At 39.9% G+C, this 24,115-nt stretch overlaps 2 protein-coding genes across 2 annotated transcripts; one reads left to right on the top strand and one right to left on the bottom strand.

Annotated features, from left to right (window-relative positions):
* Positions 1-3,883: 3,883 nt before the first annotated feature.
* On the bottom strand, positions 3,884-23,262 carry LOC135461387 (uncharacterized). The gene is made up of 3 exons (XM_064738455.1): positions 22,419-23,262; positions 21,012-21,072; positions 3,884-5,396 (listed from the first exon to the last, which is right to left on the bottom strand). The coding sequence occupies exons 1-3, from the start codon at positions 22,425-22,427 to the stop codon at positions 5,038-5,040; spliced, it is 429 nt and encodes a 142-aa protein (XP_064594525.1). The 5' UTR covers positions 22,428-23,262; the 3' UTR covers positions 3,884-5,037.
* Positions 11,435-19,101, top strand: LOC135478867 (uncharacterized). The gene is made up of 3 exons (XM_064758656.1): positions 11,435-11,573; positions 14,574-14,723; positions 15,396-19,101. The coding sequence occupies exons 2-3, from the start codon at positions 14,599-14,601 to the stop codon at positions 17,881-17,883; spliced, it is 2,613 nt and encodes an 870-aa protein (XP_064614726.1). The 5' UTR covers positions 11,435-11,573; positions 14,574-14,598; the 3' UTR covers positions 17,884-19,101.
* Positions 23,263-24,115: the final 853 nt, after the last annotated feature.

Here is a 24,115-nt window from a genome sequence, read left to right as displayed (position 1 = left end):
AATGTCTGCAGACAGAAGTATCTCCCAAAGGAGGTAATTAGCCGTAGTTTTGCCCTTCTAACAATCATGTCAGACATACTAGGAGGGATTATCCTGACCTGGATAGTGGAAGTCAAGGTCTGTGTGTTGTGGGATAAATCTCAGGAAGGGTCACCAGGTATGTGGGCCAACTGCTGCCCTCCATTACACTTGATACATCACTGACATTTTGATGACAGAAACGCTCTCTCAAGACACATTCATCATGGTTTTTTTGAGTTGTAATTCTTTCCATACCACAAGAGTGTCTCTAATCTTTCTTTTGTTTCTTTTTTCCCTGTTTCTTTTTTGGCTCGCAGTCACCGGAAAGAAAAATACTTCCAAAAGAGTAGCACAAAAAGTGTTAAAAATATCACTGTGTAATTAATAGATCACATCTGATCTGTCAGTCTACCGGATTCTGACAGATTCTGTTTATTTATTTATTGTTTTTTTTTAAACCAAACATATTAAACCAATATCCAGATTAAATATTATTAATCTTTTGATTCGTTCTGTTGGTTGTAATTCAAATGGCATAAATATGTAACTAATATATGATATTCAATACCAGTTTGGGATCAAAGTAACAGCATTATCCAAACAACCCCTTTGTAAAAATATGGTTAAAGAAGCGAGATAGATGTCTCTAGCGGGTCTTTAATCAAGCTTATCTGTTATTTCTCCACTAGCGTCAGCAGCGAAACAACGTGGCGGATGGAGGTGCTACCACCAAGAATGAAAGGTTCCACAAATTCAAACTTCCTGTGTAAAGACCACATGTGATTCTGCTCTGCATTTTCCTGACATTTCATTTAGAAAGGGAATAATTCCTTTCCTGTCTGTGATGCGCCTTAAATATTCGTCTTGTTCAAGTCAGTGTTATATGCAAGTGAGTAAAGATACCTGTGTTAATAGAGGATACTATGGAAAACACTATTATTTTGTTTTCCAAATGACATTTTTACATGTGTGGGATCAGTGGGAGATGGCGGCATTCGCCGAGAAGCATTAAATGTGGGAGCCTTCATGGTTATAATAAATCTATTAGAAGTGGCGGTGCGGTGTGTGCGGAAAGCAGATCTTTAGGTTGGTGTATTTTATTTGCGAGAGACTTGTTCGATAACAAAGACAATCGGCCTGGACCTTCATTGAGTAAAAAATAACATTGTAAGAGTCGTGTCTCTTAGCTAGCTTAGTTAGCTAGCTCGTAAGTCGTCGTTAATCAAAGTATGAACACCATTTCATTTCCCATTGAGGTCGGGTGTTGTGGTTGGCTTTGACCGGTACCATGAGAAATGTTTTGACATACCGTCGTACATAGATCAATGATAAAGCACTCATGAGCATTGATTAAAATCCACATCACATAAATGAACAACCTCAAAGACGGTGGAACATGGTATACTCTAAGATCTTGGGTATAATATATATACGACCCAGCCTTTCTCCTATCGGCTTGGAACGCTCCTAGAATATTTTAGGGGTTTATGCAAATGTCAAAGTGGATGCTTAAAACCACGGATGTGACTTGAAAATGTTCAAGTAAATGGCGCCTTCTATCAACAGAAAATGGGAGTGCTGTCTGGAAACTGTCAGGAAATGTTAGCACAGTTTAGTTCTATCCACCCAGCGTTTTCCACCAAGCTCTCCACTCTTCCATGAAAATGGCTACAGAATTTTTAGAAAATAGTCTTTTTCTAGGGAATATTGAATATATGGGGAAGCACTTAACAAATAATTGTATAGAAAGCATCTCTACTTTTATACCCCTTTTCATCAGTGTATTTTAAATCTGATATGACGTTTTTTTATTTTATTGTTTTTAATGCCATTCTCGGGAATTCATAAATTGCACGATGGCAGTCTCTTTTTAGGTGGAGGAAATCTCCGTGTCCCGAACCAAAGGTTTTTTAATAAGTTTTAGGTGAACTTTCTTGCGTGTGACATACAGATAGCCACACCAAATTGATGAACATAAGTGCGCAAACTGTAAGTCAATTGCAAGAGACCTCGAGACGGCGCTTACTGTAACCATTGCCCCAGAAATTACGAGATCGAGTAAAACCACAAAATTTCCTTTTTAAAACGGGGTTTAAACCCGTGCCTTATGTTTTAGAACAATTGAAAGGCAAGTGTCTCAAACAGTCGACCATGGCACGCTCCCCGGTTAAATATGTAGTGTAATAAGAATGCAAATTTTGCTACACTGCTTTTATTGTGATACTGTTTTATTTGTGACTACAAGTATATGTATATATACATAAATGAACAACAGGCTTTATGACGGAGTAAGACGTATGGTTCCAGACCGAGGTAAAACCAATACTAAGAATTAGTTAGCAATCTATTTCAGGAAGGACATCTACCAATGTAGGGGAAATAACCCGGTGACTAACCCCGACAACGTACACGTATTTCTGTCTCACAATGTTCTCTCCCCTTATTTCTGTGAATTACAAGTGCGCCGGGCCGCGAGTCTAAATTCTTCATGCGCATACATTAGACCGAGCACCATGATTGGTTTGAAGAGAGAAACCGAAATACTCCTGTGGCGCATATTTTAGCCTAACGAAATCAATGGAAACATTTTATATTGTTCAAAAACACTCAATATGAAAGGCCGTTTCCGGATCATTACAGCTATCGCCTTGCCTAAATATACCGTAATGACCAGTGACATAGGTGGTAGTTATTATCATGCCACGCTAGTAATGTAAACCATTCTTAAATAGGATATATTCTATTGTCTTTGTTGATACATAAACCCTAGAATTTTACAAGTTTTCGATGATGGTGATAACAGAAACTTTACACTGATTTTCATACGCGAATAGTAAGATCTCGAATCGCAGGCTCACTTCAGACGTAAAGATAGTTTCACCTATGACGAAGGTACTCCACTTCTGTGGTTTCTGTTAAAATATACTGTAAAATCCTGTATAAATTCGTGACCTCGTATAAATGAATCCAGACAAATCTACTGCGCTGGGGACTTGGGAGTTTCAACAATGAGCCACAAGGAAGAATGCTACCAAGGCAGTGCAAGAGTACCGCTTCTTCAGTCTGGTATTACAAGCTATAGGCGAATAATGCTCACAAATGCAATGTGAAACCTCGTTATGTATGTACGTATGCTTGGGGTTTTACGTCGTACTTAGCAATTTTACAGTCATATGGCGACGAGAAATCAGTAGGTATGTGTACGTATACTGTCTTCTTGTGGCAGGGAAAGTCCAAAGTGCTGTCGCCGCTGAAGTATCGTGCCAATGACACCCCATCCAGTCACATTACACTGACACTTTGGTATGGCCCGACCGGGATTGATCCGGGGTCACCCTACTTTGATCCCGGGTCACTCGACTTCGACGCAGACGCTCTAATCATTAGGACACAGGAGTGGTCACTAAAAAACCTGGTGTGAAAAGTCTCCGAAACGAACAGAACCAGATAGTAGTTCGACTCAACATAAAAATATCAGCATACACTATAACGGTCCAACCCTTGTGATTTAGCCCGCTTGGTTTATGAGCAGAAAACACCATGATATGTGTGCAGTTTGAAGAGGATATAGCTACATGTACTTAAGCGACAGGGGCCTTCCCTGACGAGGGTTTTCGAGACAACAAGGTGCCCACTTGAACTCAAATTTTCAATGATACTGGTGAGGTTTTCCAATTGCTGGTCAATTTCTGCAAACAGATATCGTTTAGTATATAATGTAATTTTCACAGTAAAAGAGAGATAAATAAAATATTCCAGACAATGTGTAAAACACAAATAAACATTTTAACAATAATTTTAAAATAAGTGTAATTTATTTTTGTTTTAATCACATTTACGAAAAATCTTAATTAATGCCATCTCCATTATATTAAGCCTGACTAGCTGCGCTTTTATATCACAACAGTTTACTACCCTACGATTATGGGAATGTCTCCCTATCGGAACTTAACAGACCGTCTTGTTATCCAATCAGAGACTCACCTACTCAAGTTGGCAAAGGATTTATGCAAATAGAAATAATGAAAGCACATGGTTGCGACGATCAAACGCTCCAACAAGTATTTTGACATCACGTTTTAGTATAACAGAAAACCATACAACAGCTATCTATAGTGGTTTCTGTTGGTTTGTCCCACTGTTAGAAGGAGTGGAAAGTGCTTGTGTTATCTGAATGAACCTGACATCAATCCTGTATTTGAGCATGCCGCTGCTGTTTCGTCTCCACTGTATTCACGTTAATATTCATTAGCTAATGAATCGGGTCGATCAGTTGTTTTTACCTATTAAATCAAGGTAGTAAACATAGATATATGCGCAGTGTCTTACTTGAAAAAATGAAGATGAATTCATACCGGCTATATGTACCAAAATTTGCTCACAAATAATACTGTCTCGGTTGTATACACTGAGTCTGTATCAGGATTCTACGTTTTCGCACTGTCATGCCAAGCTAAGAATCAAGGAGATTGCTGAATACCTCGCCATGATTTGTTTTTCTATTCTATTTATTCTTAAACACTATTATAGATACAACACATAATTTGTGTGTGAAAAAAGATGAAAGTTAGTATTGAATAACTTGAATATCCTTTTCTCTCATACACCGAGGTCAGTAATTGTAACAAAAGGTATGACCTCCTGGGATTTAGGTATATGTCTGAGACTACTTCCGTAATGGATTCCTCTCCAAACACTTGTACATGTATAATAGGTATTTCCAAATGAACAGTGCCAGTGTTTCTAGATCCACCAACCCCTTTGGTATGTTTGCTTATATTCAAAAGTAAGTCTGTCGTCAAGCCGACATATTGTATTGTTCCGAGCTTACATCCGGCAATAGACAGCAAATTTCTGACAATGTGCTACAGAGGAAATGTTAGATGTGTTGAAGACAGAATGTTCGCTCAGAATGGAAATTACGTATACACATAATTATACGATGAGTGTAAATGGGCCTGAACACTGCACACAAAAGTGTAAGATCGTCGGTGTCTGGGTGACACACCATTGTCTTCATTTAGCAATACAAACAGAGAGTAGGAATTCCACCAGACGGCTAGCAAAATGGTGACTGTTGTTGTTTTGTACATCAAATGCACCGTAACGGTCGGCATACGACTCTGAGAACTCCTGGGCATCCCTGGGTGTACACCCGCTGATTCCGGCCTGAACGGCGTCCCATAGCTCTGTACAGTCTGACAGGTACGGCTGGCGGATCCGGAAAGTTCCGTGATAGCCCCACTCATAGACCCGCCCCCGGAACGCCACCAGTTTGTGTGTGCCCATGTTCCATGCAGGTCGGAGTAAAGCTCTCTTCCGACGTTGGAGGCAGGATATGCGCTGTTCTCCGAACCAAACACCGTTTTCGTCCTCTGAAACAAAGCATGTTTATCTTTTTATTATATTTAATAAGTGTGAGTGTATGAATGAATGAATGAATGAATGAATGGTTTGACGTCAATTTGCACGGCAATATTCTAGCCATGTCGCGAACACGTGAGATATACACCGCAGTAGTATATATATCATATACACAATCGTATTCACTTGACCTTCAGTCACTATTTTCTGATCAAAGGTTAGTCACTATTATCTGCATTATGGCTATGTGCAATTATCTATAGGTAATTCATTCACTATTATCTGTATATAAATAAAAACAAATATGGTGAAGACCAACTCTATTCCACGATACCGGCACAGGACATTTGAGGACATTTTCCACCGCTCTTTTATCTAGTGCTGCCTCACTGAGACGACTTACCGAAGGCATGTTAGCGGCCCCAGCCGAGCCATTACACAGATACGTGTCAACCAGTTGTTGCAAAACCCTCGTAATGCTGAATGCCGAGTGAGAAAACTACAACTTCCTGTTTTAAGGTCTGAGGTGTTTGCCGACCCAGAACTGACCCTGGATCTACCAGCTCAAAAGCGGACACTCTATCGGCTTACTTACAAAACAGTTTAGGACTTTCGCTTACAATACATTTAAGTGTGTAGGGATTTGCCAAACTAGTGTAAATATAGTGCTTACATGTATTCTACATTTCATTGTAGTCCTTTCTTGCTGTGTAGTATCATTTAGAACGCTACCATTCAAATCTGAACGCTGTGGTGGCGCCTGAATGGGTTCAAGCCCATTTCGAGTCACCATGGCACCACCTCGCTTGGCACTCAACGGGAATAGGCGGTTAGTCCGGTGTCAGTGTTCTGTCACCGCCGCGTGCAACACCAACGTACTGTATCACTATGCTATGGAGAAACTATTGAGGAAAAACATCTGATTTTCTTTCTTAAAAGAGTTTAATTGTGCCAAACTAGTCACAGTGACATATCACAACTTAACTAGCATTCAAGCATGCACAGAAAAGTCCAGTGGGCGTGCAGCGTAGTCTGTTTTATGACACAAGACCGCAAAAACACAGTAACAACACATGAGGTCATATAGCTACCAGAATAAAAATAACTTTATACCGAAACTTGAATGAAACAGCTGACCATATTCAGCGGAATTAGACACTGTTCTGAATTAGATTTATTTATATATACTCAAGAATATTTCACATATAAAATGGCCGCCAGTATTATGGTGGGAGCAAATCCATGACCACCCGCAGATCTTCCCACGCACGGCGGAGCTGGACTTAAACTCACAACGAGCGCATTGGTGAGAGGCTCCTGTGTCATTGCGCCGCGCTGGAGTGCCAACAATTTCGACCACAGATGCCCCTGTTGAGGAGTAAAGTGTCAGAGATTTTGGACTCTCAGTCCATATTCACTTATAAGAGATGTTTCCTCATTCTAAAATTTAAAAACAACTGAGGTTGAAAGTGTTTGACCGATCGTCTTTGACACAGTGATTTGTACGAATAACACGTAGGGCCTTCATGAAATGTGTTTATGAATGTATAATGAATGCAATGAAAACCTGAAGCTGTCAATTCTGAAGTAATCAAGTTAGTATTGAAACACATATTACCAGCTGGATAGCCATGGCATAGTGGCTAGCCCAATTTTCTAATTTGCCGGAGAACATTGTTCAATCCCCATTCGGCAAATTTTCTTTGGTTAGGTACGGGTTTTGTATTGCTACTAAAGTTGACAGAGTTGGAGATTGTTATGGCCACCTGAATGTAAACAGAATTCTTGTAACTGTAAATGGATTTCCCTCACTTCAGAATTTTTAACCTTCGGGCTGGACGAATGGCAGCACGTGGGCTTATACAGGGGGTCCAGTAAATCATCTCCCTTTGAGATGTTTTTAACCGTTCGTCAGTTATACCGTATAGTTATGGTCCTCCGTGAGATACACTTGCTATAGATATCGTCTTCCGTGAGATACATTTGCTACACGGTCACCCAGTGATGGAAATACATGAGGGTCAGAAAGTGACCCCAAATATTACCGTTTACATTCACTAAGTGATACTGTAAACACTAAATTATGTATTGCACTTTGTATAAGGTACAACTAACATTAAATCTCTTCACATATAATAAAATATATTAATAAAATATGCATGTAACGTGAACGTGCACGATCTATTTTAAATTATACCTTTATGCAAGAAATAAGATGGCAGAGGAAAGAAAAACACTCATACAACTGGATCAAAATAAACAAACGGACATTCCGTCAACAATAAATTTATCTAAATTGTTTAGTTTTTCCCTGCTAGTAGTTTGAAAAGGTAGTTTTACTCAAGCAGATAGAAAGCACTGTTGTTGTATGAGTTATAAGATTTGCTTCCCTTCGTCAATGGTCGGTCAGCCCCATTATCATTAACATGTCAAATGTGATGACTGCGCAGTGAATGCACGTGCGACCATCAAAATTCATCTCATTCTGTGGTTCCTTACAAATATCTGTCGCTTATTACATGCCCTTCTTTATCAGCTACTGTGGAGTTCTCTCGTAGTATGGATGACTGACAACTGTATAGCCGTGGATTCCTAATGCTGAATGATTTATTTTCACCAGCCCAGAAGCTAATATAGAAGTGTGGATATCGCTACCTTGTATTGCTGGACAAAGTGACGTGGCGGCGATTTATGTATTTATTTATTTTTTTTCATTGTTGTGTAATGCCGGAAGTTTTTCACACACAGAATGGCAGTCAGTATTATGGGTGGAAGTAACCAGAATCTGCATAGTTAACATGTACACCATCTCCAAGCAACGTCAGAACAGTTAGCGGTGTCGACCGCTTGTTTTCACCGTAGTCCCACTAAAACTAAACCTTCTTAGATCCATAAGGCCGCGTGTTCGAATACTGCTCTCGTCTCTTTGACTTACATTATCAAATGGAACATCTTGAGTAGCGTGCCGTTTTTGTTTCATACGTCAGAAAGTATGTACATATCAGACTGACTGAAGCAGACGAGGTGTCTAGGGAAGAACGATTGTTTACCCTGCGGACTCCTGTTTCCTCCACCCATAAACCTGTCCCGCTGTTGTATTTGTAAGTGAAAAATCCTTGAGTTTTTTGGCTGAACTTTATACCACTGATTTTTTAACCCAAAATGTTACACGTGTCATCCTCTCAGAGTGAACTACAGCAGCATCATATACGAATGTTACCAAATGTTATCAAGTTAGCCTTAAAGTGAATTCATAAATATAACAGTTTAGGATTATGATGTTATCGCATTATTTGTAATGGCCGATCGGTGGACTTACATTGTCAAAACCTTTAAAAACGGTACTTTTTGCTGCCTCGCTTGGCGCTCAGCACAGAAATGTTAGAGCAAGGAAACGGGACTGGTTGGCCCGATGTCAGTATAAAGTGAATGTGCTGGGTGACATGTCTGGTGTCTTCGTTATGATACTTGAAGACACAGTATATGTACACACATCTAATGACTCCCCGTCGTCATATGATTGAAAAATAGTTAAGTACGACATTAAATTCCAGTCGTACATTATTTATAAATGAGATAAAAATTAACAGCTCTTTCAGCAATTCTCTCTGTCTGTTGGTCCGTTGGTAGGGCTGTCCGTCGAGCTGTCGGTGGGTCCGTCGGTCCGGTCGTTTATTTTTTTCGCATCCCTTGGTTCAGATATATATAGTTAAATGTGAAGATTACAGATCATGCCATCGTGAAATAAATGATGGTACTAGTTTTCTATTTTGACATTTCATTCCATAGTCAATCAAGTTTCATATGAGTATCACTCATAGATAGTCAGTCAACTTTTGACAAACACGTGATCATGAAGTGTATTCATTGTATTTTGACATTTCATTCCATAGTTAATCAAGTTTCATATGAGTATCACTCAAAGATAGTCAATATGTCAACTTTTGACAAACACGTGATCATGCATTGTATGCAATAAGTTTCATATATGATCCTTGTCAAAGCGACGCACCGTCACTGATTACATGATGACTGGTGCCTGGATATAATACTATAAGAACAGTAGCCTTCATTACGGAGTAGCTACCGAGCTAGTCTAGCACAATATCTCAGGAGCCTCTCACAAATGTTGTCGCCGTAAGTTTGAGTGGCTTCCTCTCCAGTGGTGGGGAAGTTCGTGGATGACCAATGTTTTAATATTCTTAATTACAGCGTAAAACACCAAACGGTAAATAAATAGATAAATAAATAAAATACATATTCAATTCAAGATGTCATATTTCTGATGTCGCTCAGGGCGTAGCGTGCATATATACTCAAACTGGTGTTGTTATACATAATCCTATAACCCTATTGTTTATTTATCGGTGTGTACTAATTCGCCCTATGCGTGGTTGATAACATTTACGTACACCGCTGCCTCACATCGGGAATGGTGAGGAAGGGAAAAGAATGTAAGGCTATATAAGGGAGAAATAGAGAAAAATAGGGCTGTTTAATATTGGCGTGAATGGAAGATAATCAGCTTCTCTGTTATTTGTTATTTAATTCTGGCGTAAATCACAGAGGGTGTCAGGGGGCAGAAAAGGTGCAAAATATAGAAAAAAGCCATTTAAATTTAATTTAAATGGCAGGAAATCAACTTCAGAGTTATAAGTTTGATAATTTATATCTTTTTCAAACAAATCTTATTACAATGTAGACCTAAAAAATTATTGCAAAGTAGACAGTTTATTTTACTTCAGACCTGTCTCATTAACTTTTTTAATCGTTTGATTCTTATTCTAGGCCCTATCTAACCATGTCAATTACACCTTCTGTGCGAGAAGCAAAGTTGCGATTTACTGAAATGACAATAGAACAGACTGAGTGTCTTGTCTGATGCGTAAAAATAAGATTCAACAATAACGAGTCTTACCAGGTTACGATGACTCGGAGCATGCGCACAGGTAAATCCAACAAATCATGTTGGGCATTGACCTGGATTCATTTGAATCGTCCCAGCCTATTTGTTTACACGACAGCTGTAGGCCTAGCTTTTCCACGTAGGGTCTAACCCATAACGTCTAAAATTTGCAGCAAGCTTAGGTCTGTTATGAAAATTAATAGTTGTGATAGCATAATGAAAGCTCAGTTGTTATTTAAACATTTTAACATTATAATTTACATATATATTTTCATTCAGTCCAAGAGTTAGATAGAAACATCTGCATCCTACGAGTTATATACGTGTGAAACCGTACAACACTGATCCCGATGCCGACTGGCGTACTGCACCGCAGCCTTGTTTTGCACGTCAAGATACCCTACTCCGTCTCTGCTCGCTGCAGGTTAAACAGTTAGGTCCTAATATGGGCGTAAAATAAATAAACAATAATAATAATGATATAATAATAATAAAAACATTGACCACACCAGATTACTTATCAGACTGTGAATATTGCTACTGTGTGCAGGCAAACAATTTCCTCGTGACACGATACACAGGAAGTTTACATTGACCTTCACAACACATTTGGCCTACATCACTGATATCTTCCCCGCTGTAGATCGGACCGATCAACATAGGCGAACACACTTTATTAGCTGAATTTGCAACGAACACATGACAGGTAACAGCACTGACATCTGGACGATTATTAGGGCCAGATCTGGGTAAATCTTAGAAGAGCAGCACGCTCGGTTTGCGAACAGTTACTTCAAATCACGTTCTGATATCGACGCACCACGCTCGCTATGTTTGTGAGCTGTAGTTAATCTACCTCCTCGGACAGAAGAGCTCTCCCGATACGCCCGCAGGCTTGTTCACGTTAGCTGAAAAACGTTACGCTCTGCTAATTTTGCACCTAGAGTTCCTGAAAATATTTTCATGTCTTTTAAGAGAATGGGAAAGTATGCCATATGCAGGAGTTTGGCAATGAAGACGATACCCAATAAAGTTGACGAAGAATTATTTCTTTAACCAGTTCCGGGCGAAATCCAGCTCGCTGTCGTTTGTCACGTGACAGGCAGGGTGCCTGTTCCACAACGAGGCTGAATTATGGGATGGAAACTAGGTAGCCATTTTGAAGATCGAAACACTGCGAAGATACCGTGAGAGGAAAAATTGAAAGTGTGTGACGGATCAGATGAGTTACATCACACCAGTAAGCGTGCAGCTGATCCGTTGCATTCCGCTTACGCAGTGGGTGAGTGTGTTGCAGGCTCAGAATATTGACTGACCTACTTATAGACTTGCAGCGACTTGTGCAGAATCCGATCGTGCGCATAACACAACGGAAGTGGGAAGATGACGTGTTTAAATTATTTGGAGAAGTTTAGGTTAAAACGTTGTTTCTTTTTTCCTTTACGGCTGTGTTGATTGACATATTTTTACATAGTGTTGTAAATATGTCTACTTGTTCCATGCTTGGACGTCTAGGCTTTCATAGACCTTTTATATATGCCTAAGCACACTTACATAGGCTGTGAACTATATGGCCTATTGAAGGACTATTAGGGTTGCCACCACTTGACTTAAACAGAGTTTGCTGGTAATACATATCAGTATTGAGGCATTCTGGTGACCTAAAAATAAAATAAAATAAAAATAGGGCGTTGTGTATTTTCATTAAAACGACAAATTAGGCTACTTAGGTGACGTGCAATACCGGTAGGCCCTATCCTGAAAAACTGAGCGTTAGTTCCACATGTGATCAAATGTTTATAGTAGGCCTACATAAGACTTTCACAAGTTCACACGGAGTTGATAGGCGGGAATGGGCAACATTGATTCAACGTAGCATAGATAGGGTGCATAAGAAAGTGGTGTCTGTGTAGGCATTAGTAAGCTTACCTAGGTTTAACTGGACGAGCTAGGATCTTACCCCTTTGATATTATCACCGTGGGGCGGTATGGGAATATTCGTTTACACGTGCAGTCGTCAAGCCCCGGTCCAATGAAGTCGCGAGTTCAAATCCAGCTTCCGTCTCTAATTCAGCAGTTGGCGATGCGTTTTCCACCTCACACTACCCAAAGCCCGATTCCCAAACATTTGAAGTCTTTCCCGTATATAAACGTATATTTAAACTAAGGACCTATTAGGCCTATGTAAATGTTGGGATAACTTCATGGGCCAAAATTGCGACGCTGTGTGTATGCATGTCACATGTTTGTTTGTTTTTTTGTATGAATTTTTTTACACGTGACGTACAGATTCGCCATATTGATGAAAGACAAGTGCTCATGAATGGACGTCAGACTTCAGGGTCCGAGATCACACAACATGCAGACTGCACGGTCCGAGATCACACAACATGCAGACCGTGATTACGGGTCCGACGTTTACCGTGTCGTGCTTTTACTGCTATGCATCGCAGCATTGTTCGTTTTTCGCCTTTCTGTAACCCTCACGTGTGATCGTAGCGGTATAAATCGATCACAGAAGTATTTATTTTTTCATTTGATCGGTCTTATAAGACAAACCCAGAATTAAATTTTATTAAAAGATATATGGTAAATATGTTTATTTATTTATTTATTTGATTGGTGTTTTTTACGCTGTACGCAAGAATTTCACTTATACGACGGCGGCCAGCATTATGGTGGGAGGAAACCGGGCAAAGCCCGGGGGAAACCCAGGTGGTAAATATATATATATATATATATATATATATATATATATATAGTAAATATACATTAAATATATTATATATTTAAAAAATAGATTTCCAAGATAATTATCACTTGGAAATCATTTGTTTGTTTATTTATTTGGGACGCCTCCGTGGCCTCCGTAGTTAGCACGCCAGCGCCCGTGACCGATATGCAGTCGCTGTGAGTTCAAGTCCAGCTTTTGCTGGCTTCCTCTCTGGTCGAAAGCCTTCCAGCTACCTGCGGATTCGTGGGTTTCCCCCGGGCTCTGTCCGGTTTCCTCTCACCATAATGCTCGCCACCATCGTATAAGTGAAATATTCTTGAGTACAGCGTAAAATACCAATCAAGTAAATAACGCCATCCGTCGGCTGCTGCAGACCTTCCCACATACGGCAGGAGAGGAATCGAGTATGGGCGTTCACTTTGGTGAGAGGCTCCTTTGTCATTTGACTGCTTTAGCGCACTAACGGCTACGCCACAAAGGCCCCTATATAAAATGAGGTTATATACGTTTTCGTCACGTGATAAATGAAGCCGAACTGGTTCCGCAAAAATTTCTCGAGATCTTCGGGATTTTCTTCGGTTCTCAACTTACTGGTGAATGTGTACCGTGTGAAGTGATTGGTCTTGCTATATAGTCTTTTACCCCTAACTCGCAAAATTCAGTGTGACACGGAAGTGGCAAGATTTGTTAAAACTGAGATGATTCATGGAAAGTATTTTTCAAAAAAAGATTACCATTATTTGGACAGTGTCTAGATTTTTTTTCAATTTTTCATTTTCATCTGTGTCGCAAATTTTCGGAAACTATATCACTTTCTGCCACTTTGTTTTGTCAGCTATCACTATTGACGTCAGGACTGCGTGATACTTATTTTCCGAATTGACCGCTGGTTCCTTAGGAAGACTGTAGACAAAGTTATTTTTACGTCCCAAGAACAAGGCTAATAATTTTTGTGCTTCTACATGTTAGGACACACCTTAAAGCGCATATCAAGAAAATAGAAGTCACACGCTTCATATCCTTTGGGAGCTGACTACTGCAGACACGGTTTTCGTGTATTTTTTCTTTTTTTGTGTGATTTTTTTATGATTTTTTTATCGCATTGTCAAAAGGAAAAACCCCTGTAAGACCGAAAGTTTGGGGATTACGATTTTCGTTTCGTTTCGTTTCGTTTTGTAATATAAAACACTGGAAATACGGAAGGATTTTACACACGTATTCGGTGTTACCACTTAATACATTGAGCAGCTAAAGCCATAGCGCTTTTAGTCTAATTCTTTTCTTCTTGTGAAAGTCTCTCTTTGTGTGTGAGGAAACTTTGCGGGAATTTCATTTTCAACGCCACCGAGGAAGCGTGATCAGGTCGGTTTTTAGGTGATTTTCACGTTTAAACATATATTTGTAAAAAAAATTATATAAGCCTCAAAAATGTAATACGTTCATTTTAAGGGAATGTCATATTCAAGAAAATTGCCTAAAAATTGTGAGAGATAAGGATCAAATATTTTAAAATTGTTTGTATGGTGTCATAATTTTGTGTTTTTGCAGGATTGAAGAAGTTGATTTCTCTATCATGACCACTCGACCTGTTCCAACGGCTTTGCTTGGTCCTAATGTGGCGCAAGTTCGACCCATGATACAGGCACCTGTCCAAGCTGTAGAATCGGGGATATTTCCGATGCCCATACTGTCGACACGGTAAGTCAGCCAAGTCAGGGTGAGAGAGAAAGACAAAACGATTCTGTGGCCGTAAACGGTAGACCAGTGTAACCCAAATTAATCGTGTTTTAATCGCGCCGCGAAAACGCGATGTACACTGTTTTGCACATGTGTAGGGAATATACAATCATAGAATGCATTTGCGAGGTTGCATTTATTTTTGAAATGTGTGTAATAGTGTATGAAATTGCAGATTCTTCAAAATACCTTTACTTATAAGCTTACTTCTTTCTTACTGAAAACATGATAAACTAAAGGAAAAGAGGAAAAGGAAGCGTCATACTTTAATACGTAGAGATTTCCAATATCGAATACCAATTTGAAATGTCGATTTCTCAGAGGCCGTTTAAAGTTTTATGAATATTAATGCATATAAAGGTAGCAGCCATTAGTTGCTGCCGATCTTATTTACAGATAAAACCCCAAACTTCAACAAACCCAAAAAGTCTCTCGCGGAGTTAAAGACCATATTTAAACGTTAGTACGTCTAGATGAAACAGTTTACATGACAAACTGAATGTACTGTTGTTGCTTTTTTTCTTTCACTAACTTCTGTATGGTTTAAGAGGGATATAAATTGTAAATTGCTTATTACTATTGTCTTTGACTTTTTCTATGTTTTGTATTTTTTTTTTTTTTTTTTTTTTGCAGACCGAATAACATAATGGATGGAAGTGCTGGATTGACGCAACATTTGTCTGTATCGCCAACTTCCACGATTGTGCCTCCGGGTCGGTACAAATACTGCACAGGGTTGGCCAATGGCCAGCAAGGCTTGTATCTCGCACCTCTTTCCAACGACGCCGGAAATCCAAATACCAAAGTGTTTGTGCCGTTCAATTCGAACAAACATACATCACTGCCCAAGGTAGTCCTTCCTCCTGCATCCCCAGTCATTCAGGCAACCGGTCTTAATGTCCATTCATCAAACCCCATACAAGGCCAAACACCAGTTCCGACTGGCTCGTTCATGAATGTGGCCACAATGCAACAGAGAGGACTGACACCAGGAAAAGGCGCAAACACACCAGGAGCGATTTTGTGGGATAATCTGCCCACACCTGTACGTAACATGAAACCAAACAATGTCCCTCAGCCAGTCACTGTGCCATTGATGCTAACGTTGATGGACAACCCTACCCCAAGATTTCAATCTCTGCCCCTTACTACTGTACCCAGTTTGGCTGCATCATCTAAGTTGTTGAACATTGCTCAAAATAAGGTTGGTGAGTGTAAAACCACGCCAGCAAAGTCGTCAACGTTAACAGCTCCGACAACGTTTATGAATGGGGTGAGTGTTCAGTCTGCAGGGAAAACAGTAACTAGTTTTAGTACAGTAAAACCGATAGCATCACAATCGCGCTTCCCTGGCACCCTGAAAATCATTGTAAATAATCCGAAAGGTGGCGTTCACCAACAAATAGCCCATATGACTGCACCAACAACAGTTAACCAGGGATCTGTGAATGTGACCGTTGCACCAGACCCCAATTCCAAAGCACCAGGTACTATACTCATTCCCCAACCATCTAAAAAAAGGGTTAGTGAACAGACTTTGTCCAGACTTGGACAGTATGAAACGGCGGATAATTCTTCGGCATTGCCTACGATGGCTACAGATGATGAAAAGAAAATCACCATCAAACAAGAGGTAAAAGATACTGGGTATAATGATAATGAAGATGAAACGGAAAGCTTTAAGTTTAAGATTGGCTCTGTGTTTTCCCTGTCATCATCCGTAACGATGGACGAGGAGTTTATTAAGCAAGAACCAGATGTCATTCCACGGTGTGAGTATCACGACGCGCACTTTGTCATTCTGCAGAACCTTGACTTGAAAGGGTTGCTATCAGTGGACATTCGAAAGTTCCGTAAAATCACAGGACGTCAAAGTTGCACAAAAAAATGTCGCGAGAAAACAGTTGTTCGACTTTGTCGTTTGCATAAACTTTGTGTAAAAAGAAAATTGGAATCAGAGCCGGATGACAAGTTATCATTGAACGTTAAAGACATAAAAGTAGAAGCTGAGGAACGTCATGAGGTGGACATTTTCTTCGCTAGGTGTAAGCCAGCTCCTAAATCACATAAGATGAGATTGTTTAGGAACGCACAGAAGCGGATGAAGAAGAAATCAAGGGACGATAAACTACAACATAGAGGCAGATCGCCAGTGAAAACCAATAATACCAAAGAAGTATCTCTTCAGAAGCTATTGCCAAAGTGTAATACCAACGCGGCCTCAACAGACAAGGACCATTCAAGTAAGCAAGACCACGATTATGCAAATAAGGCAGTGTCGCTTCTTAATCCAGGCAGCAAACCTGTTCAAGGGTGGGTTCCTATGACAAGTGGAAGCAGCAAATCCAATACCTCGGCACCTTCCGGTTATGTGACGCCTACAACCACAGTTGATGCTAAATCCCCGGCTGTCCTGAAGGCGGCCTCATCACTGGGCACAAAGAAGTTCTATTTGATCAAGGTAGAGGGTAAAAATATTCTTATTCCTGTTGAACAAACAGGGATTCAGCCTCGTGCTTACGTCTTGGGCAATGACAAAGTTCCTACTACGGTTACAAAAAACACAAACGCAGTTGTTAGCGGAAATTTACCTTCTTTGGATCCGTCACAAAGCGCGGCGTCAATTCCAACCACAGTAACTTCAGTGCAAGCGTCTATTCAGGCTTTCGCGGATGCATCGGCTCAAAAACCCTTTGCGACATCTGTGACTAAGACAAGTGTTGTGCGGTCTCAGGCCAAGGACGACTCACAGGAAGTTATGGCACAAAAGTCAACACGTGAAAGTGTGGACACATTGGTGCCGTTGCTTAACATTAAACCAGAGCTAATGCGGGGGTACGCTGACGAAGAGCCTTCCCCGGCTGTGCCCAGCACGTCATCGGTGAATACTAAGAACACACCAGTTCAAGCAGCAGACTGGACACCAGCTGAACGAAACTTACCCGGTCCGTCTACAAGTAAGGCCTTCTTCCCAGGACCCGCCATTTCCACGTCAGCCGACAGAATCCGAAAGCTGAAGGAACTTCTTCGAAAAAATGAAGAAGAATTAGAACAAATTAAAAAGAAAAGAAAAGAAGAAGCACTGGAAATGAGTAGCATTTTGGACAGTGACGATTTGTAATGTGTTTTGCGTTTGTGTCACAACGAGACTGTTTGACTGATGTGAGCATGTGGCTGATGACTTGGCTTTTTCTGGTATGCGCAGTTTAGGCATAAGCTTGTGCACTATCCCCATGGCTGGATTCAGATGTCGTATTGTATGTTAAACTTTTTTTTTCATTGAATATTATTATATTGAAGTTTAAATCTTTTCAAAGTACTCTTATTGTGCTAGCTTTTTATTCATTGAAGTGTTATAGAAAAGATGGAAACAACTTGAGCTTCAGGGAAACGTCACCATTCCCTTCCTAGTGCTTGTCCCGTGAAACTATTAGCTTTTTCTAAGCCTGTAAAGTCGAAAAAAGAAGATTTAAAACGCATTGTACCCTCTCGCAGAGATAAAATTATACCTAATTATGTTAAGTTCTTATTCATTATGTTTTATTTCACGCAGATTAAACTTGTTGTAGGATTCATTTTATAGAATTGTTTGGGTTGACATTTAAGTTACCTGTCCCATCACAAAAAATTTGTATCATTTAGCTAATTATGCTATCAATAATTAAAGCTGGCAATACGGTGACGTGAACCATTTTATAGGCTGGTAATAGAGACTAGTCTTGCATGGCCTTGTCGTGAGGCAAAAGGTCCGAATTCTCTCAAACAATTTGTATATACCAAATGAGGCACTTGGTATATACAATCCATGTGACTTCGTGTATGAAGTATACAGTCTTCATTCGACGTGACCTCGTCAAAGTTACCGGGGTGTTTTCCATTTTACTTATGTTTTAGTTCCTGTATTTATTCCCACAGTGATCTCGTTTAAGATATTAGCCCCAAGAAGCTGTCTTATTTTAAGTCAAGAGTAGTTTTAACTCCATAACAGTTTACTGCGTCAAAAATTATATTTTCGTACTAAAATGTTGCCTTTCATGACAAAATTCAAAGTTAGCGTTCAGTTTAAATGTAAGTTCCGGAATCACGCCATGCCTATAAGCCTAATACAGCTTCATGGTCTTCAGGATGTCATATGACCTCAGCTATGGTAATGGGCTGCATTCCATGGGCTAAACTCTAAGCCTGTTCCAATTACTCGTGTGAACTCTGGCATAAACACTGCTGTCATGGCAGACTTTCAACAGAGAAATTAGTTTTGAATGTTATTTCTTAGTCTGGAATGTCGCTTTTGGTTCCAAGATCCGTCATCATAAAAACAAATGGTTACTACAAGGTTGGGTCAAGCAAGCATCATATATATATATATATATATATATATATATATATATATATATATATAGTTTTCTTTTATAATAATTTTAAGTTCTTTTCTCTAAAATGTGATGCAAGTAATGTTTTGTCCGGATGAAAATGAACGTATAATTTGCCTTAAGTTCTTACCTGTTTCCTTATTATATGGTATCTTGATTATAACATTTTTTTCTATTATAAGGTGCTCAATTGAACAAATTCACAGTTTATATCTGAATTAGCCAGGTATTGTTTGTGGCTCGTAATATGGTAAAGGAAAACAACGAGAAGTTGAGTGGGGAGCAGTCCGTATTAGTGTGCAAGTCAAGGGTCACAGCCGAGTTGCTTACGCCCATAAGTTTACGTGGTACGTCCACGCCAAAAGTGTACACATGTGGAAACTTAACGTACAGATTGTAAGAGTATATTTAAGTTACTGTTGTCTTTTAAGGTTGTATATCTCCCCAGATTACACGGTTTGCAACATTTCTCCATTCGCGATACTATTACCGGGTCTTGCCTGATTCAAGTTCAGGAGACGCCATTAAAAGCATTTTACTTTTTAGTCAAAACAACGCTTTTTCGTCACAAATGTACCACATATGTGCAACTCCTTACCATTTGCCTGTAGAAAAGGCATGTGATTTGACAATAAACGTTCTTGCATTGACGAAATGCTGCATCGGATGTTGGCCGAAACACTGGTCAATACACCCGTATAATTATGGTCACACCACCCCGCATCTACTTTAGATGGAATTACACGTTTGAAACAGTCTGAATCCAGTCTGGATTAAATTAGACTGCTGTAGGTTTCTAGACGTTGTCCAGATTTGGAACTAGATCGGATTAATCCCAAGCAGGTTGTAACTCGCTATCGGCTGTCAGTTTCACAACCTCTTCCGGTTTTATCTCTTCACACAATGCGACAACGGATCATTATGGCTTAACGCCTCTGCAACAATATTACATCCATATTGTTGCAACGCAATAAGGGACCTTACCTACCGGAAGTTATTCGGACCGAAGCTGCGTAATCTGTTCTTTACACCTGCCTATAATTGCAGGCGATGATTTATGGACCAACTGGCAATGTGGTAACAGGTCAATCTGGCTTGGACACAAGTTGCCAATGCGTGGGAAAGGTATCCCAGCGCAGTGAAAGATTCGGCCACCATTGTTGTCATTATGGAGCTAAATAATATCAACCGTCAGCGCTTTTAACTAGGCCCAACCATGAAGAATATTTTAACCTATGAGGCATACACTCTCATAATGACATCAAGCCTTTGTTGATCCCATGAGACATCCACTCTCATAATGACATCAAACCTCTGCTTATCGCATAAGGCATCAACCTTCGTAATGACATCAAGCCTCTGCTTTACCATGAGGCATCCACTCTCATAATGACATCAACTGCTTATCGCATGAGGCATCAACCTTCGTAATGACATCAAGCCTCTGCTTTCCCATGAGGCATCTCTCATAATGACATCAAATCTCTGCTTATCGCATGAGGCATCAACCTTCGTAATGACATCAAGCCTCTGCTTTCCCATGAGGCATCCACTCTCATAATGACATCAAACTGCTTATCGCATGAGGCATCAACCTTCATAATGACATCAGGCCTCTGCTTTCCCATGAGACGTCTACTCTCATAATGACATCAGACCTCTGCTTATCGCATGAGGCATCAACCTTCATAATGACATCAAGCCTCTGCTTTCCCATGAGACATCCTCTCTCATAATGACATCAAATCTCTGCTTATGCCGTGAGGTGTCAACCCTCACAATGACATCAAGCCTCTGCGCATCCAGCGAGGCATCCACTCTCATAATAACTTCAACCTTAGGAACTTTCTACTTTGACAAACCATTGAGAATATCTTACCCCATGAGGCCATGGATCGGCGCATTAGAACACAGCATATCAAGACCAACAGCAACAATTTCTGCAAAATAACAGGACTATTTTCAGACAAGACAACAACTGAGAAACAGACATGCTGAAATGTATCGGAAATATCTTAAGATTTGCATCATCTGGACTCGGTATAAATGTATCTTATATTTATACCAAGTACAGGAAATGCATCAGAACTTGTAGTAGTCTAACACCCAGCGGACACACTTGGTAAACAAAAGATGTGCTTGAAGGAGTATGTTGCGTTTACCTATAAAAAGTCACTCCACCTTCATTTATTTATTCGTTTATTTTATTCTTCAACGCCAAACTTATGAACTTATGCTAATACGAGGACGATCAGTTTTACCGGAGTAAACCACAGACCTTATGCAAGTAACTTACAAACTTTCCCGTGTGTGACGTAAAGTTTTGCATACGCCATGTTTGTGCCAGACAAATTGGCTTCAACGAAGATTAGACTGTGCAAGCGACCACAATGCAACAGCTTCGTCGACCCTTTACTCGTCACCAAGGCTTCAAGAGCATTAAAGGCTGTTTGTTTTTTTTTTTTAATCCTTGGATTTGAACACACACCTCGTGTGTCATAGTGATTGAAAGGCAAGTAACTTAACTACTAAAACATGCACGGCCCACTCCCCACGTCCTGGTACATACCGCTTAACGTGTATTCTGTTTGACAAATGTAGGCCGATACATATCAATGAGTTATACACAAACAACCTCTAATATCCAAAAACTCCGGTTGATTGAAGCCTGGCGCCTACTAATTATTGTTTTATATCAAATGTCGAGTTATGAAAAGCATGTGGCTTTCTCTGTACATACAACGTAACCAACATTGCCAATATTTCAGCCATATCGCCACGATAAAGAAAAAGACCATCTTTAAATAAAGTACGTATCATTTGAAATGCCATTTCATGCACATTCCGTTTTCATGACGTATTAAGTAGAAAAACGATTGATGTTGTATGGTGGACGTTTTGACGGCTGAAAAAAATGGCTGATATCTGTGTGTTTCAGCTTGTTCAATGTATGGTCCAAAAAGTCCACGGTAGAACCTTTTCCTTTCAGTCACTGTAAAAAAAAACTATGAAAACTATTTGGAATCAGCACGAAATGGCCCATTAGATAATGTCTGTGTCATTTAAAGGTTGTTTGTTCCTTTAAGGCTTCAACGCGAGTGAAGTTATTTGTTGAAAGCAGAGAAGTCACTATACTATATGCGCGACGAGGAGTCATTAGGTGTGTGTACATATATTGTGTTTAAATGATTTGGAGATTTACAAGATGTAGATTCAAGACTAAATCTAAATATTTCATATATTTGGAAAATGGTTTGCTAATGAGCAAACCAGAATGGGTACTTACCAATAGCATCTTGAATGAATTCAATTTTCCGGCTTAACTGGGTGTAAAAGGTACACAACGAAAACAACTATGTGAATTTTCAAGACGCCTTGGTTTGGAGATAAAAGTATTCCGCTCTCATACGTGATACAAGTATTGTTCTCTCCCAGATGCGATACAAGTATATTCCTTTCTCTTAAGCGATATTATTCTTCTCTCTTAAGTGATGTAAGTCTTACAACACTTAAGCAATGTAAGTATTCTTCTGTGTTAGGCAGTTCAGTTATTCCCTTATCTTATGTGGTGAAAGTGTTCCTCTTTCTCATAAAAATGCTCCTCTTTCTCATATAAATGCTCCTCCCTCTTCATCGATGCAAATATTCCTGAACACAGTGATGCAGATTTTCGATCTGATGTCTCATTTAACTAAGATGCCGTGGGGTATGCCGCTCTTCAGCGCTAACGAGTGGAGTATGAACAGGATGTTTCTATCAAAACACCCGGCGGAATTCGGTTAAATGTTTCCAAGACATGTACAGGTCTTTTTGACACGAGTTATAGTTATCTGTATTGTGCTTGAGAAATATCTCTGTTCATAGCTTCATCATATCTTGATACATCTCTAAAAAATTATACAATATTGTTTATTCAATGAATTACTTGCACCGCATGTACAAAGCTATAGAGGGGCACACTGAGTGTGTTTACTTTATAGTTTAAACAAAACACGGAGAGATATAATCCCTGCACGTCTATTATCAGCAAACGTCAGGAGATACTACATATGTGAAATGATATCAAGTCATGCGCATATATGCGAAATCAGTAACTTTCATAAACTGTCATAAATTGTAAACGTCGTTCCCCCAGCACAGAGCACATTCTTGTCGTATTTTCACTTTGACTTTTCACTGTGCAAAACTTTGCGGTATTTTGGAAATAAACAGATTTATTAAAACTATACACATACGTCCATTTTTTAATACTGACAGTTTTCGCAAAGATCAAAGATAGGCATTCTGTATAACTGGTATAGCCTGTAGATACATGCACAATGAAAGTATCACGAACATAGTATTCATTCAACGTTCTTGCGTACTGAATAATTTTCACTTAAACGATGGGACCAGTCCGGATAGCACAGTTGGTAGAGCGTCCGCTTAGGGACCGGTAGATCCAGGATCAATCCTTGATCGAGTCACACCTAAGACTTTAAAAGAGGAAGTTGTAACTTCCTCGCTTGGCGTTCAGCATGAAGGGGATAGTGCGACAACTGGTTGACCCGTATCAGTATGATGGCAGTGAAGCAGCACTAAATAAAAGAGCGGTGAAAATCCGTCCTGCAACAAGGAGGCACATTACACGTACATACACCCTAATGATTCCTTCGTCGTCATATGATTGAAAAATTGTTGAGTACGACGTTAAACCCCAAGCACTCACTCACTCACTTAAACGATGGCGGTCAAATTTATGTGCGGATTAAACCGGAGTTAAACCATCGACGTTTAGCAAGATACTGATGACCTTTCCCACATGTGACGTACGTAACACATGCATACTATTTTGCTGGAAGACAAGTGGCTTCCAGCGAAAGTTACACAGCGCAGATGAGAGGAGACCATCTAGAAGAGTGTCACCGACCGCGTATTGTCATCATCACTGAACCCACAGTGAGAGCAGGAGAAAAAAGGGCAGTGGGATAGAAGCATGTCAGT

This window comes from Liolophura sinensis, chromosome 1, assembly GCF_032854445.1.
Source record: "Liolophura sinensis isolate JHLJ2023 chromosome 1, CUHK_Ljap_v2, whole genome shotgun sequence".
In the NCBI taxonomy this organism is placed as follows: Eukaryota; Metazoa; Mollusca; class Polyplacophora; order Chitonida; family Chitonidae; genus Liolophura; species Liolophura sinensis.
The sequence above is the reverse complement of the archived record's forward strand: the minus strand, read 5'-3'. Positions and strand labels throughout refer to the sequence as shown.

What these genes read in the sequence shown, in the direction of transcription:
- LOC135478867 (XM_064758656.1), top strand. Translation starts at nt 14,599, where the DNA reads ATGACCACTCGACCTGTTCCAACGGCTTTGCTTGGTCCTAATGTGGCG. An exon ending in ATGCCCATACTGTCGACACG is followed by an intron (nt 14,724 to 15,395) that starts GTAAGTCAGCCA and finishes TTTTTTTTGCAG; the next exon opens with ACCGAATAACATAATGGATG.
- LOC135461387 (XM_064738455.1), bottom strand. An exon ending in CCGATCCATGGCCTCATGGG is followed by an intron (nt 5,397 to 21,011) that starts GTAAGATATTCT and finishes GCTTTGTTTCAG; the next exon opens with AGGACGAAAACGGTGTTTGG.